The sequence below is a fragment of the Pelodiscus sinensis genome, chromosome 1 (assembly GCF_049634645.1).
Source record: "Pelodiscus sinensis isolate JC-2024 chromosome 1, ASM4963464v1, whole genome shotgun sequence".
NCBI lineage: Eukaryota > Metazoa > Chordata > Testudines > Trionychidae > Pelodiscus > Pelodiscus sinensis.
Window position 1 is genome coordinate 303,556,820 of NC_134711.1, and position 14,055 is coordinate 303,570,874.

The window sequence follows — 14,055 nt, forward strand, 5'->3', positions numbered from 1 at the left end:
GCTAAATGCCTGGTTCCTGTAATGAGGTCTGTTGAATTGCATCTTCCAGGATTTTCTCCAGTAATTCATTGGCAGGCTTTTTCTCCCCAACTAAATATTCTTTCTGGGCTTCTCTAATACATAGTTTTGCCAAGAAGAGGATTGCCACATCAGTTGTCTGTCATTAGAGGCTTTCTCTATTGGGACTAACGTGCAGCATTCTGTCTATACATCTCAACTTAGACCTGGAAATTATTTGTATATTTATTTAAACGAAAATATTATTTTAATTTCTGACTATGCCCATTGCTCATTTCAAATAATAAATGCCTTCTTTATGACTCTATTTCCTGGGCATCTCCTTAGAATGCCATAGGATTGTATATAAATTAGTTCTTTAAGGATGTCTACTGCTGGGACCCTTTTGTATTCTGAGATTTCACAGCACAGAATTTGCAGCAAATGATTTGTGCTTCATAAGTTAAACTGTCGGTTAATAGTAAAAAGTAAGTTTCTCTCATTTGAAGGTTGTGAAGGAAGCCTTTAAAATATGAACTGCTTGAAGTGGTCTCCTGAGTTCTCCTGAGTTTGCACGCAAACCACATGAAAGTGACAGCTCTTGAGTGTTGGGAACAATCTCCTCATTCATGCAGTTCAGCATTAATGCTGAAGACAAACAGTGATCATTTATGTCAATATTAACATTTTTACTGATGGTTATAAAGAAAAACATTCATCTTGTGTGTTTATAGTTGCTGGATGCTGCAAAAGATATTGAGACATTGGAAAAATGTTGCAAATGGTTGTTAGACAGTAATTCAAGTCTTCACTCAAAATCTCAATTTCCTTCCTTGTGAGAATAGGAGAACAAGAGATACATCCACTCTAAAGTGCCAAAAATCTCAACAGCTCCTCTTGTGCCAAAATTAAAACTACCTTCCTTGTTTTTATAGATGCTAAAAAAGCTCCAGGCGTGTTCTGCCCAGCTGTCAAGACCTCTAGGTTCCTCCTCACAAATTGCATGGAATAAGTTATGTCCCTGAACTGGGTTTGGTGAAACATAGGTTCTGTTCCTGGCTGGGCTACAGACCTGCTATGTGACCTTGGACATGTCACTTCACCTCTTTCCTCGCTTTGCCCTTGTGTGTCTTGTCTAATTAGAATGAAAGATTTTTGTGACTTGGTCTCTCTGGCTGTGTGTTTGCACATTGCTTAGCACATAAGGAGCCAGTCTCAGTTCAGTTCTGTAGTTATTAGAGATGTGAAAATGTAATTGTGTATATGGTTACATACAAGGCCCACCCCCTGCACTACTGCCTCTGTATCAGAGACAACAGCACGGGGAGCCGACTAGCTCTGGCGGAGGTGCTCCCTTCCACCCCTCCCCCGGCATTGCTGCCTCTCTAAAAGGCAGCATCATTGGGAACAGGTCGGAGCTGCCTGCCCCCACATGCAACCACTGACTTTTTTTCCCCAGCAGTTACACAATTACTTACTTAAATGCATTTTAACTTCTTTAGTACTTAATACCTTAAATACAAATAATAAATGAGAAAGTCAGTGAAAAATGATAGTGCTGGGAACAGCATAACACTTAATTCAATATCAAAACTAATAAGATAAAAATATTTTATAGTACTGCTTGTCATCTTTAATTCAATAAAAGCTCAGTGGCATAGAAATGCACCCTGATGATCAACAAGGCACAGTGTATGCAGGTGATGTTTGATGCCTAAGACTCCTATTTTTGTTTGTCTTAGTTCTATTATGTTTAACAAGTTTGCAGGACAGCCTATCCTATGTTAAACCAACAAGGACCCTATGGCACCTTAAAGACTAACAAATTTATTTGGGCATAAACGTTCATGGGCTAGATTTTATTATTTAGTCTTTGTCATAAACCTTATCAACTGTAGTGTCAATTTCTGTATAGTTTTCAACTTGGTCAGTTTGGGCTACCGCTTCCTCAAACTTATCAAATGCAGCTAGCTAGTATTGCCTTACTTTTTCTAAGAAGTAGCTCTGGCAATGAGGGTTTGCTTTTTTTCCTCAAGCCACCTTCTGTCCACAGGGGCCACCTGACTGAGGCTACGTCTAGACTGCCGCTTTCTTTCGGAAAAAGATATGCAAATTGCACACTGCAATTTTTGTACCTTTTTCTGATTATTTTTTTTGGAAGAGGCTTTTTCAAAATTTGGCCCAGCTACACTGGGCCAAATTTCAGAAAAACCTCCTCTTTCAGAAGAGTCCTTATTCGTCATAAAATGAGGAAAACTGGGCTTCCGAAAGAGCACGTCTGCTCTTCTGCAAAAATGCCAGAAGAGCAGACGCGTTCCCTGAACGCAGTGGAGTTTTTCCGGGTATCTCCGGTATCCCAGGAAAAACTCCATAGTCTAGACATAGCCTGAGTGACTGAGCTTCAGAAATAACATCTTAGTTTTGAAAAAATGTGTTTTTTGGATTTTTTTTTTTATTATACAGATTATTTTGTATGGGCAATTATAGCCTTTTGGGAAGCTTTCATGCTGTAAAAGCACTATCTTGTTGCTTATTATGTAAATGCTACCACAACTTTCCACGTTCATATCTGTCTTATTCATTCATGTAAGCTCTGCTCATATCTCCCAACCTGCCAAGATCCAAGCGTGGAATGGATGTAAGTGGTAAGGAGTAGAAATGGGAGGAACAAACAATTATTTATGCAGAAAATAATTTGCTGCTAATTCCTTTTAGAAAAAATAACTTTGTGTAATCAGCTTTATTATTCTTTACTGTAGAACCTCAGAGTTACAAACACTTCAGGAATAAAAGTTGTTTGTAACTCTACAATGTTCTTATCTCTGAAGTTTAAACTCTGACTTAATACAGCTTTGAAATTGCTGCTTTCCCTTTATTTTTCTAGTAGTTTACATTTGACATAGAACGGAACTGTATTTTTTTGTTTCTCCCACTGTTGATTGTGTACTCCTGCTTCCAAATTTGGTTGCCTAGTCAGGTCATAATTGTGGTGTTCATAATTCTCAGATTCTAGTGTATTTCTGATGTGAATAATTTATAAAAATGATGAGATGTATCTAAGATTGAGTATAGCCTTTTTCCTCTAAGCGGTATTACATGGCAAAAGATGAATGAATAAAGATGGTAAAAACATGAATTTATCTTTCTTAGGCAAGGCTTAATGAGTGACTTACTTGCCACATAACTCCTTAATTTTGAAGTGAAATAAGATTTAAATCTTGCACAGGCATTTTTGCTTGCCTTATGCAGTGGGGAAGTTTTGCCTTGAATAAACAAACAATGGGGGCAAAAAAAAAAAGCTATCACTAGCATGTTTAGATATTCAGAGGGGATTACTGTTCACTTGTACACATAACTAGTCTATGTAAACAGGTTCCTACCATTATTACCTTTGTCTTCTCCCTAATTCCACCAGATGGTTTTACTTCCATTTGTGGCATCTTGTCTGAAAATAGATTGTAAACTTAAAGTTCCAGGAAAAACAAGTACCAGGAATCCCGCACTAGTCCTTTTTATTTATTTTAAACTGACAAATATAACTGAGTTTTTATTATTTATGATGCTTCAAAATATTTGGGGAAATATTTTATAGTATACTTTATAAATGTTAAGAAGTTTTTTTAGGTGTATCCGTGCCTGTACTCTATTGTGAAACCTTCAATGACAAGTGTGATGAAACCTTTGGGTTTTTATCAAGTTTGTAGATTAGCAAAGTTTGATTTACTATAGTACTTTCACTCCCAACTTTCTGCAAATACTATATATGAAAAGAGGTATAATTTGAATATTTATGTTCGACTTTTCAGATCCAGAACGCCAATGATGTGTTAATAGCACCTCTGGAAAAGTTTCGTAAAGAACAAATAGGTGCAGCAAAAGTAAGGAACCAGTTCTTATTTATTTGATATTTGCTTGAAGTTCATACTATGTCACTTGATAGGTTATACACATTTTAAAGAAAATATTCCATTGTTCTCATTGAATTTATGTAGTGGTAAATTGGACTTAGTTCTTTGCTTCAGTGGAACGGAACATTTTAGAAGTGACATTTTAAGGTTCTGGATATATTGCATACCTCAGGCACTAAGAGAACTCCTAGTTGTTGCAGCAAATCTTTCATATCCTTAGTTACCTTATTTTTTAGATATTTAGGTTTAATTCAATCCCATCTGGAAAACAAAAAAGTAACTGAGAAATAATTGAAATCATTCAGTTTTGACTTGCTCACTCTCTTATATGCATTGTGAACATCTCCAAAGACCTTGACAAAACTTCCTGCTGTTTTCGTCTGTTCTGTGCTCGTTATCTGTTTGCTGCTGTCCTCTTACTCCCAATGTCTGTGTTTAGATTGCAAGCTCTTTGGGATAGGGACTGTTTACTATGGAGTTTTTACAGAGCCTAGCACAATGGAGCCCTGCCCCCATCCTGCCTCTTCCTGCCCCTGCTCTGCCCCTACCCAGTCCCCATTCTGCCCCTCCCCATTGACCCCTACTCTTCCAAGTGACACCAGGAGCCATTAGGCAGAATGGGGCCTGTAGCTGCTGCCAGCCCCTATGCCATCCAGGGCTCATGTTCCCCTGAAGCACAGAGCCCAGATCAGCTGCCCCAAACCATCCATTGGATGGGACAGTTCTGCCTTTGTCAATGATTTAGGCTAGCTAAATAGTTATCAGAGTAGTACATAGTGGCTGCAGCAAAGCTTAGTATTGAGTTTAGGCCATGTGGGGACATATTCAAGAAAGGAGTGTCCTAGGTGTGCTCTCAGCCTAGAAAGTCCTATTTCTTGCTCAATTCTAGATAGAATTCTTAAGGCAAACAGGAACTCTGCTGAATAGTTGCTTTGGAGAGTCTTAAAGGGTACAGGAGCTCATAATATGCATAATTCTGGTACAAGCCACTGGTGTCTGAGTATATGTACTGCTTCTGAAATAGTGCCACCTTTATTTAAAACTTTGCCAATAGATTATCTGGGAAACCCTTCCATTTTAAATCTTGTTTTAGTTTCAGGAAACCATTCTAGTTAAGTTTAGTTCTTATATAAACAGCATGACATGGTGGGCCAAGAAAATAGACAGAAGGGCTTGCACTCTTCCTGCATCAGAGCAGAGTCACATGAGGCGAAATAAATATGATGAGAGGAGAAATGGATGAGTGATAATGTTTGAGTGTACTACTCTAATGAGTGTACAAAGATGGAGAATCCTCTGTACAGAAACTAAACACATGTTTGGAGCAAATTCCTGCTGTGAACTTGTGGTCATACTTCTGTGGACAAAGAGGATGTTTTTTCTTCACTTGTATTTGATATATTGGCAGCTGCATGCTTTTCTCACCGCACCTATGTCCTACTATGGTAGGACAGAACATGGTAATTTGTTTTTAACTATGCTGCAAATAATAGAGTTTAATGTCATCTAAAAATTGTTTCTATTTTTAGCAGTTTTCATTCCTACATGTACTGGAAGTTATTTGATTGTTTGTGTTCCTATTTAATTTTTGTAATAATGGAGCCTCAGAGATGTAACTGCATTTTCTGTAGAGACTCACTGTGTTGTTGACAGGCGTTCTGTCTGGAAAGGCTAAACAAGACTCTATCCAGAGGTCATTAACATGGCTTCTTCCTCGGGTGCAGAAGTCATTGCAGAGCAATTTGCAGCACTCACTGTCCCCCTTTAGATTTATGAAATCATCGATTTGCTAGACAGTTAATACTTCTGTGTTTGGAGATTGCTCCCTCCGTTTTTCTGTTTCTATTAACAGTAACACTAACCACTTTGTACAAGCCTCTTCCTGGGCAGAGAACTTTACAAACATTAATTTTTACCATGTTTCTGCTAGGAATGTCAACCTGTAGACAACTACACAATTAAACAATAAACCTGGGCTTATTGGTTAATCCTATTGATTACACATATTACCACTCCATAGCTGCCTCTCTATCAGCTATATTAGAGGCAGCAAGTGCAGAGGAAGCAGGAGCCAGTGGGTATCCGCCTGCCCTTCCGTCACCCTCACACTGCTGACTGTGATAGAGAGACAGAAGCACAAAGGGTGAAGGGAGCAGGCAGGAGCCAGTACTTGCCAGGAGCTGGCTTTTAAGCAGTTCTCCATGCATGCCAGCTCCGTGGACCGGCTGCTCCCCCTTGCTTTCTCCTACAGAGGTGGAGTGCTGGAGCAGCCCATCTCATATGCCCCAGGAGCATGTGGGAGCAGGAGCTGGTGATGAGTGGGAGCCATCTCTTAAAAGCCATCTCTCCCCCAGCACTGGCTCTGGGGTGCCACCTCTCCCCTCCGCTGCGCTGCTGCCTCTATCAGACATCCCTTGGAACAGCCTCTGTCGCCAGTAATCCTGGGCCCGCTTCGGACAGAGCTTGGACTCCCCAGGCACAAAGGAAACAGTGGTGCAGACATAACCTCAGTTTTGTATACCCTTATTACTAAGCCATTTTATTGTACTTCACAGATTTACCATTCTTGTTAGAGGCTTTTAGACTATTGCCACCTCATGCTGCTGCTTCTGTATCAGAGGCAGCAACATGATGATGCTGGTTTACATGGGGAGCTGTTTTTTTAAACCGGCTTCCCTCATGGATCAGCTCATGCCTGCAACCCTGCACTGCTGCCTCTGATAGACAGTCAGCAGTGCAGAGTGGCAGGGGGCTCCCCGGGAGTTGGGCCGGGAGCATACTGACTGCCAACCTAGCCTACAGGGTCTATCAAATAGTCATGTAACTGCTTAAATCTGATGCCGTTACATGACTGTTCAGTTATATGCTGTCTAATATCCCTAATCCCTGCTGGTGCATAACTGGGGGAAAAGGAACATGTTCAAGCCATACAATAATTCAGTGGCTGAATTAAGACTCAAACCGAGATTGTCCAACTCAATCCTGTGCCCCATTAGACCTTGTTGCCTCACTTTTGGATCATTAGGTTCTTAGGTTAACACCTTTTAGGTTCAGCCACCAAATGAGAGCTCTGCTAGTTGAGTGTTTTAGAAAAATCCAAAATAAATATGTTTGTCTTTTCTTATTCCGCTTTGCCAGAGTTCAGTGTCAGTTTCAGCACTAGGTGGGTCAGACCACACACATAACTTAGGGTCTGATTGGGTCTAGTTTGAGCTAATCAGAGCTGGATCTGCCAAATGAAATAGTTGGGAAGGGGATTGAGTTAAGTAAGAGCAGCACAGAGGTGATCGTTAATAATACTTAAAATTCTTAAAAATAAACTCCAATAGTCTAAAAGCCTCTAACAAGAATGGTAAATCTGTGAGTGTGGTAAAGAACCTATGTAGAATAAACCAGAAAAAAAGTAATATATTAGGAGGTGATTTTTGCCTGATTTTTTTTCTTGAGAAATCAGGTATGCAAAAGTAGGCTGAATTGTGCACCTAGTTTTCATGCATAGTTCTTGCAACTTGTAAGCACAATTCAAGAATCAGTCAAAGTTTATCAGCCTTTGTGACCTAGGGTTACCAGGTAGACCCCCCTCAAAATACCGGACACACTTGATCATGGGTGGGGGAGGGTGGGACCAGCCGGGAGGAAGAGGGACAGGAGACGGGACTGGCGGAGGGGGAGTGCAGCCACTGGCCACAGCCGGGGTCCAACAGGCCGTGCCCCCGGCAGGCACTCCCTCTAGTTGCTGGTAGAAGCCGGGCGGGGGCAAGGGGAGTGGCTGAGAGCCACGCCCCCTTCCCAGCTTCTGCATGCAACCAGAGGCTCCCAGCTGGGAGGCGGGGCCACGATTGGTGCTGGGAGCCTCTGGTTGTGTGCAGAAGCAGGGCGGGGGGAGTGTCTGGGAATCCTGGCCCCCGCCCCGCTCGGCTTTTGCATGTGACCACAGGGCTCCCAGCGCCAATTGCGACCCCACCTCCCAGTCACTCCCCCGTCCACGCCAGGATTCCATCCGGCGCCCAGCCAGAGTTTCAGAAAATATCGGACATTGCACATGTCCGGTATTTTCTGAATTTCTCTACCGGACAGAGGGCGCAAATACCGGTCTGTCGGGTAGAAAACTGGACACCCGACAACCCAAAATTGTGACCATAGTTTCTGCACCTACATCTTTTTAAAAAACTGTTCTTAATATTGTATTATTTTCCTTCTTTATCAGCCTTTTAGTTTTAATTGTTTATTTTAAACTTAAGTTTAAAATATAGCATGAACTTTGTTGAAGTAACACCTTGCATCAGATATGTATATAATGGGTGTCATTTATACATATCAATATGAGCTTTTGTCAAATTTCAGCAGGGAAGGAAAGGATGTGAGGAAGAATTTGGAGTACTTAGAGTTGCTTAAAGTAGATATAGGCTCAAACAGTTAAAAATAAGAGTTAGGAAGAGGACTTCTGATAGAATTGTAATAATGCAGTTGCACTTTTCAGAAAGGATATTGAGGATAAACTATACCCAAAATATAGTACAAAACTGTACATCATATTTTATATTCAGTGTCATCATAAACCCACGGAGTACAGGTCCAGTAATAAAGAATAATCCTTTGTAAGCGCTCAAGATATGCAGGTACACAACCAAAACCAAAAACTGTCCCCATAGATCTTGGAAATAAAATATTCATGTTTGTAAGCAAACTAACAATACACTATCTGCATCACTTTCTTGATTATTTATATTACTTGCTTTTTTGTTTTTATTCCACATATTTCAGTTCTTCCTTTTTTGTGCACACTCAGTTTCAGTAAAACAGAGAGTTCTCCAGAGACTACACAAATTCAGTCTTGCATTAGGTAGCCCGATGATTTACTCCATCTGAGTTGAAAAAATGACCTCTGTAATTATTGTATAAATCCTAGGAAAAGAGGAGTGAGATAACTGGGAAAAAATTTCAGGAACGAAGCAACTTACCTTATTTGGTAAATGTGGTTTGCTGGTCCCCAGCTGGTAATGTTGGTGAGATCATTGTATGATGTGCTGTGTGCGCTACGGCCAAACTCTCATGTTTCTCTTTATCCATCAAGTACAGTATTTAGCAATGTTTGTTCAAATGTTCATTGGCTTTTACTATGGATTAAATCAGATCAAAGAGAAAAGAAACAAACATAATTTTGTAAGAGTTAAAAGAACAGTGTTATTACCCTTTTTAAAAATTTGTGTTTCAGAAGATTGTTATTACTTCTGTCCCCGGAGATATTCTGTTGTTGCTTTTTACTTTAAATCATTCCTAGCTAGAAGTATTCTTTTTAACTTAGAAAACAAATGCATGTTCACTTCTGGGATTAATTTACCCCAGCTATATTTCACAGCAGTTCACTTAGTCTAGCCACAGAAGGTACAGTGTAGTTTGTAACTGTCACATTTGTGTTGCCCAACAATGTAAAGCTCATAAAACAAAATGAAAATATAGCTTTTATAGTTACCTTATGCAGAAGTTATTAGAGTTTCTTGGCGAGTCACCTTATAGCAGCTGGAAATCCACTATGATTTCATAAAGAATATTCATTATAAATGCTAATTGTTTTTTCATTGGGGTAAACAGAAGAGCTCCTTACTATGAGAGAACTGGGCAAAGTAAATGTGTCATTGTAAGCCAGTATCTGAGCAGGGTCAACTTTGGGCCTTTACTTGGGATTGGTCCTGCTTTTAGCAGGGGATTAGACTTGAGCACCTCCCGAGGTCTCTTTCAACCCTGTGATTCTATATTGATTCATAGTCTGAGTCCACAAGATCACCAATTTTGAAACCTTTCAAGTATCGGTATCAATCTGAGCTGCTATTAGGAATATTAGATATTGGGTAATCGAATAGTCGAATAACTGCATGAATTCTTATTGGTTACTCAACTATTCTATAGTCCTGGGGGGCAGGGCCAGCAGCCAGTGCGCTCCAGCCCCATTCCCGGGGAGCCTCCTGCCATGGCATTCTGCTGCCTCTAATACTGAGGGAGCAGTGCGGGGTGCCAGGAGGGAGCTGGTCCGCAAGGAGAGCCAGTTTAAAAACCAGCTCTCCATACAGTTCAGCTGCCTGCTGCCACAGATACAGAGGCAGCATCACAAATTGGCATCAGCTCTTGTCTGCGGAGGGTCCATGCGCCCTGTGGACTGAGGCTGCTGTGGAGTGGGGGGAGAGTGTGCGACAGAGGCTGCTGCAAAGCAATCTCGGTCTGTGGCAACCTGGGCTGGCTGCGGACAGATGTTGGTCCAGCAGCTGCCCCTGTCTGTGTGGGGGTCTGAGCTCCCCATGGACACAGGCCAGAATGCATGTAGTCAACAAGATTCACCAATAAGCCTGGGCTTAATTAGCTAATGATATAGTCGACTACATGTTAACATCTCTAGCTGCCATATTATAAAACAAAAAGTGCATGTCACCTCCTGTAAGGCTGTAAGCAATTGCTAGGTGTTTTAAGCTGATCATTATTTTGTCACTGTAGCCCTAAGCCAGGTCCCTGTGGGGCTTTTTAAGCTTTTTGACTTGCCCTAGTTTGTGCTTGATATGAAGTCCAGGGGACAGAAGTTGGGGTTCTTTGAGTTCCCCTTAATGGCCAAGTAGTTGCTGCCTCTTGACCCTGTTCCTAGCCTAGCCTGCCATTGTGGGCTTTGGAAACAACAGAGCAGCACAATGGAGTAGAGACAGCTCATCTGGCAACTGGGATACAGGAAAAATAAGCCGTTAAGCACCAGCATCTTCGGCTCTGCTAGCGAGGAGGTGACAGGAAGGAAACAGGAAAAGGGCTCCAGCCACTCTCCTCACCATTCAATAACAGCAGCTCCCCTGGTTATCTCTGGAAAGTAGGGATGTGAAGGACTAGTCGACAAGCTTCTATCAGAAAGCGGCAGCAAGGGGGGACGGGAAAAGAGGGTACTTTGAAAAGGGTTTCCTCCCAGAGTTTCAAAGCAGCAGCACCACCTGGAGCCCAGGGTCAGCAGGGTACTCTCCCACTGACAGCTTTGAAATGCTGCCACGAGAGCCCAGAATCGGGCTCCATGTGGTGCTTTTACCTTTAGAGTGTAGCAATTGTCCTAGGGCTGTTTCCACACTTTAGAGAGCTCTATCAGCTAGTTGAATAGTTGATGCAAAATGCATCAACTATTTGATTAGTCAGTTACCTGCAATTTAACATCTCTAGTGGAGAGGAAACAAAATCTGATTGAGGAGCTCTTTCAGAAGAAGGTGCAAGCAGATGAACACTGGAGAGGGACATATGACGCTCAGGTGCTCTGCACCCTTCTATGCAGCTAATCACCAAAGTGGATCCTTCCTCTCAACCTCCTCCCCCCTCCCCCATCTCCCTGCTTCAAGCCCATGAACATGAAAAGGCTAAATACCCACCAGAAGAGGACCACTCCTTAAAGGGGCCAGGAGTTTTCTTTCCTCTGCTGGCCCAGACAAAGGAACTTAGGTTGGGTTGTTTCATTGTGTTTGAAGAATAAACTGTCCCCAAAAGGTAGGACTTGAATACATAACAGACTTGGGGCCTGAGTTGAGGGAAAGAGTCCAAAAGGCAATACCAGTATTTTTACAGAAAAGATTTTTTCCTCCCACTTTCCTGCTTTTGCACCAGATTTCCAGTTTTATCCATAGTACAATGCCCAGAGTGATTGGAAGGTTCAAACAATAAGATTCCACTGAAAATCTGAATATTATTTGTGAGAAAGTAACTGTGTTCTTACCCAATAATATCTATCTATCTAAGGGAAAGCCTCATTTTTTGCCACCCATAAAAGATACTGACTTTTAAGACTAAAAAATTCTAGCTACAGTTGTTGGATAGTAACAAATATTATTCACTTCAACGATTTCATTCTTTGGATAATGTCTTTATTGACAGAGAAATAAATAAACCGAACAGATTATTTGTTCTCTCTCTCTGGTAAAATTCCATTGATCTGTGTGTGGCAGCTGAGTGTTATTTTTCATTCAGGTAACTCAATCCATGTCTAAAGTTTGACTGCAGAGTTTAACATATGTATTTTAAAAGCCTACTGTTGTTCCTCTTTCTAGACTTTAAATGTCTGCTGTTCAGATGAAGGCTGTTATCTGTGTAGCAAGGACAAATGTATTCTAAAAGCTGGATTGTTTCAGATTTCTTAAATATTCCTGTTGTGATGAACAAGAGATAAAGTGTATAAATCCTTTACACGATTTTATAGGTAGCTGATATGGTATGAGGTGTCCTGTGATTTTAGCGAGTCTTTGGTCTGTGCTTAGTGGTTTCAAATCAACCTCCTGTATTTATGGAAAGAAATACAAATTAACTCCTTACTGTCTTGTGTGGATGTGTGTGTTGAGGGGAGGGGCACTTTCCCACCTACTCTGAAACAGTTTACAAACTCATAGCACCAAAACTCAGTCTCCTGGGGTTTTGCTTTAACAAACATGAACAATAAGGCAATCTGAAATCCAATCCTGTGCTTTTTTTTCTAGCTCAGAGTTGCTCAGTCAGTTTCCTCCAAGTCTTTTGTTCTGTCCTGCTTTTTTATTCTCTCTATTGGGCTCTGTTTCCAGGCTTTATATTGGTGGCAGGTGCCAGGTAAGACTGATTTTGCCACCTCTATTCAGGACAGACGATTAACTTATTTTGGCCCTTGTTCACTGTGGAGTTGTCCACCACGTCACATGATCTAGCCTGGAATAATTTCAACACATAGGCTTACTTGTTCAGCAACAAGCTTGCCAATGTCATCCAAACTTATAAATTTATCTCTTTTCCGAGTGCAAAACATGCACCTATGGTTGCATAACACAAACTATGTATCCATGACAGCCGATGTACATAGATCAGCATTTGCTCATGTAATTACTTAATTCAATAATTGAAATGGATGGTCCTGATCAGTCATTAATGCTGTGCATTAGCAGCAACAAACAGCAACAACAGCTTTGTAGTAGCACGATTCTGCTTCTTTGTGTCTGCAAGAAGGTGCCTAAATGTAGGTCATAAAGAGGAGTCAGGGAAACAAAAATCATCTCTCATTATGGCTTGATAGATGAAGAGTTCTGACTCACCCTCTCTTCCTCTTCCTGCCTTCATATATTCTCACTAACTCCTCATTCCAGCCGTTACTCATTCTATATCTATCACCAATTGAAAAAAAACTAAAGAACTAAAAACTTGATAAATAACAAAGCTGCACCAGTTCTCATCCTCAACCTTCATTTGTTTTTGTTAGAAATTAAATTCTTTAGGGGCAGAATTGTTGATGGTCCTGGACCTGCAAGAAAATGCTTATAGCAATAGTCTTGCTAGGGTAATATCAGTGGTGGGGAAAAAGTACCCAAAAAAGTTACTTGAGTAAAAGTACTGCTGCTTTGAAAAAAATGTAAGTATGGTAAGTAAAAGACAGCGTATCCTTCTGGAAAACTACTTGAGTACAAAAGCACAAAAGTATCACATCTTAATTGTATTCAAGTATCCAGAAGTAAAAAGTATAGGTCCTATGGAAATCTATAGTTAACCACCCAAGATATACCATAGGGTACCATTATTCTTTCTCTCTCACACACACACCCACAATACTTGTATGAGTATTATATACTATATACACACACACACACATACTATACGTTTATATTTCAAATCTGGAATTTAAATGTAGTCAGTTTTCATTTATAAAACTAAACAGTGACCAAATCAAATACAAGAGTCAAATTACAGAAATGTATTATTTGTCTACATTGACAAGTGTGCAATTTTAGCATTATGGAGGTCTGGCTGGGAGGGAGGTGCAGGAGTGGGCTGAGGGTAGTTTGTCTGGAAGGCTGGGAGGGTGCAGGAGGAAGGATGTTAAATTGCGATTACCTAGCTAACCGTATACTTGATACAATTTATCTAGATCGTGTAAAGCATGACTTAATACAATAAGAAAGGGTGCATCTTGACTTTCCTCCAGTATGCGAATTACATTCTCCTTCAGAGCCACATGCAATCTCTCTGCTGCCCCATTTCTTTGGTGATGGTACTCAGCAGATTTGTAATGTACTGTACCAATATTTGTCATAAAAACCTTCATACTCTTGATACAAAAGGCTGAAATGAGACTCTCTGATAGGCTGCCTGTGAATAAAGTGGCTACAAGAAATTAGTTCCCTGTAGG

The 14,055-nt window shown here is 40.8% G+C and overlaps 1 protein-coding gene across 1 annotated transcript in view; it reads left to right on the forward strand.

Moving 5' to 3' along the window:
• Window positions 1–3,776: 3,776 nt before the first annotated feature.
• ARHGAP42 (Rho GTPase activating protein 42) overlaps window positions 3,777–14,055 on the forward strand; it is a gene marked incomplete at its 5' end in the record, with an annotated part of 102,595 nt that continues 92,316 nt past the window's right edge. The window contains one exon of the mRNA XM_075920006.1: window positions 3,777–3,875. Coding sequence (XP_075776121.1) covers window positions 3,777–3,875 — 99 coding nt within the window. The remainder of the gene's footprint in view (window positions 3,876–14,055) is intronic.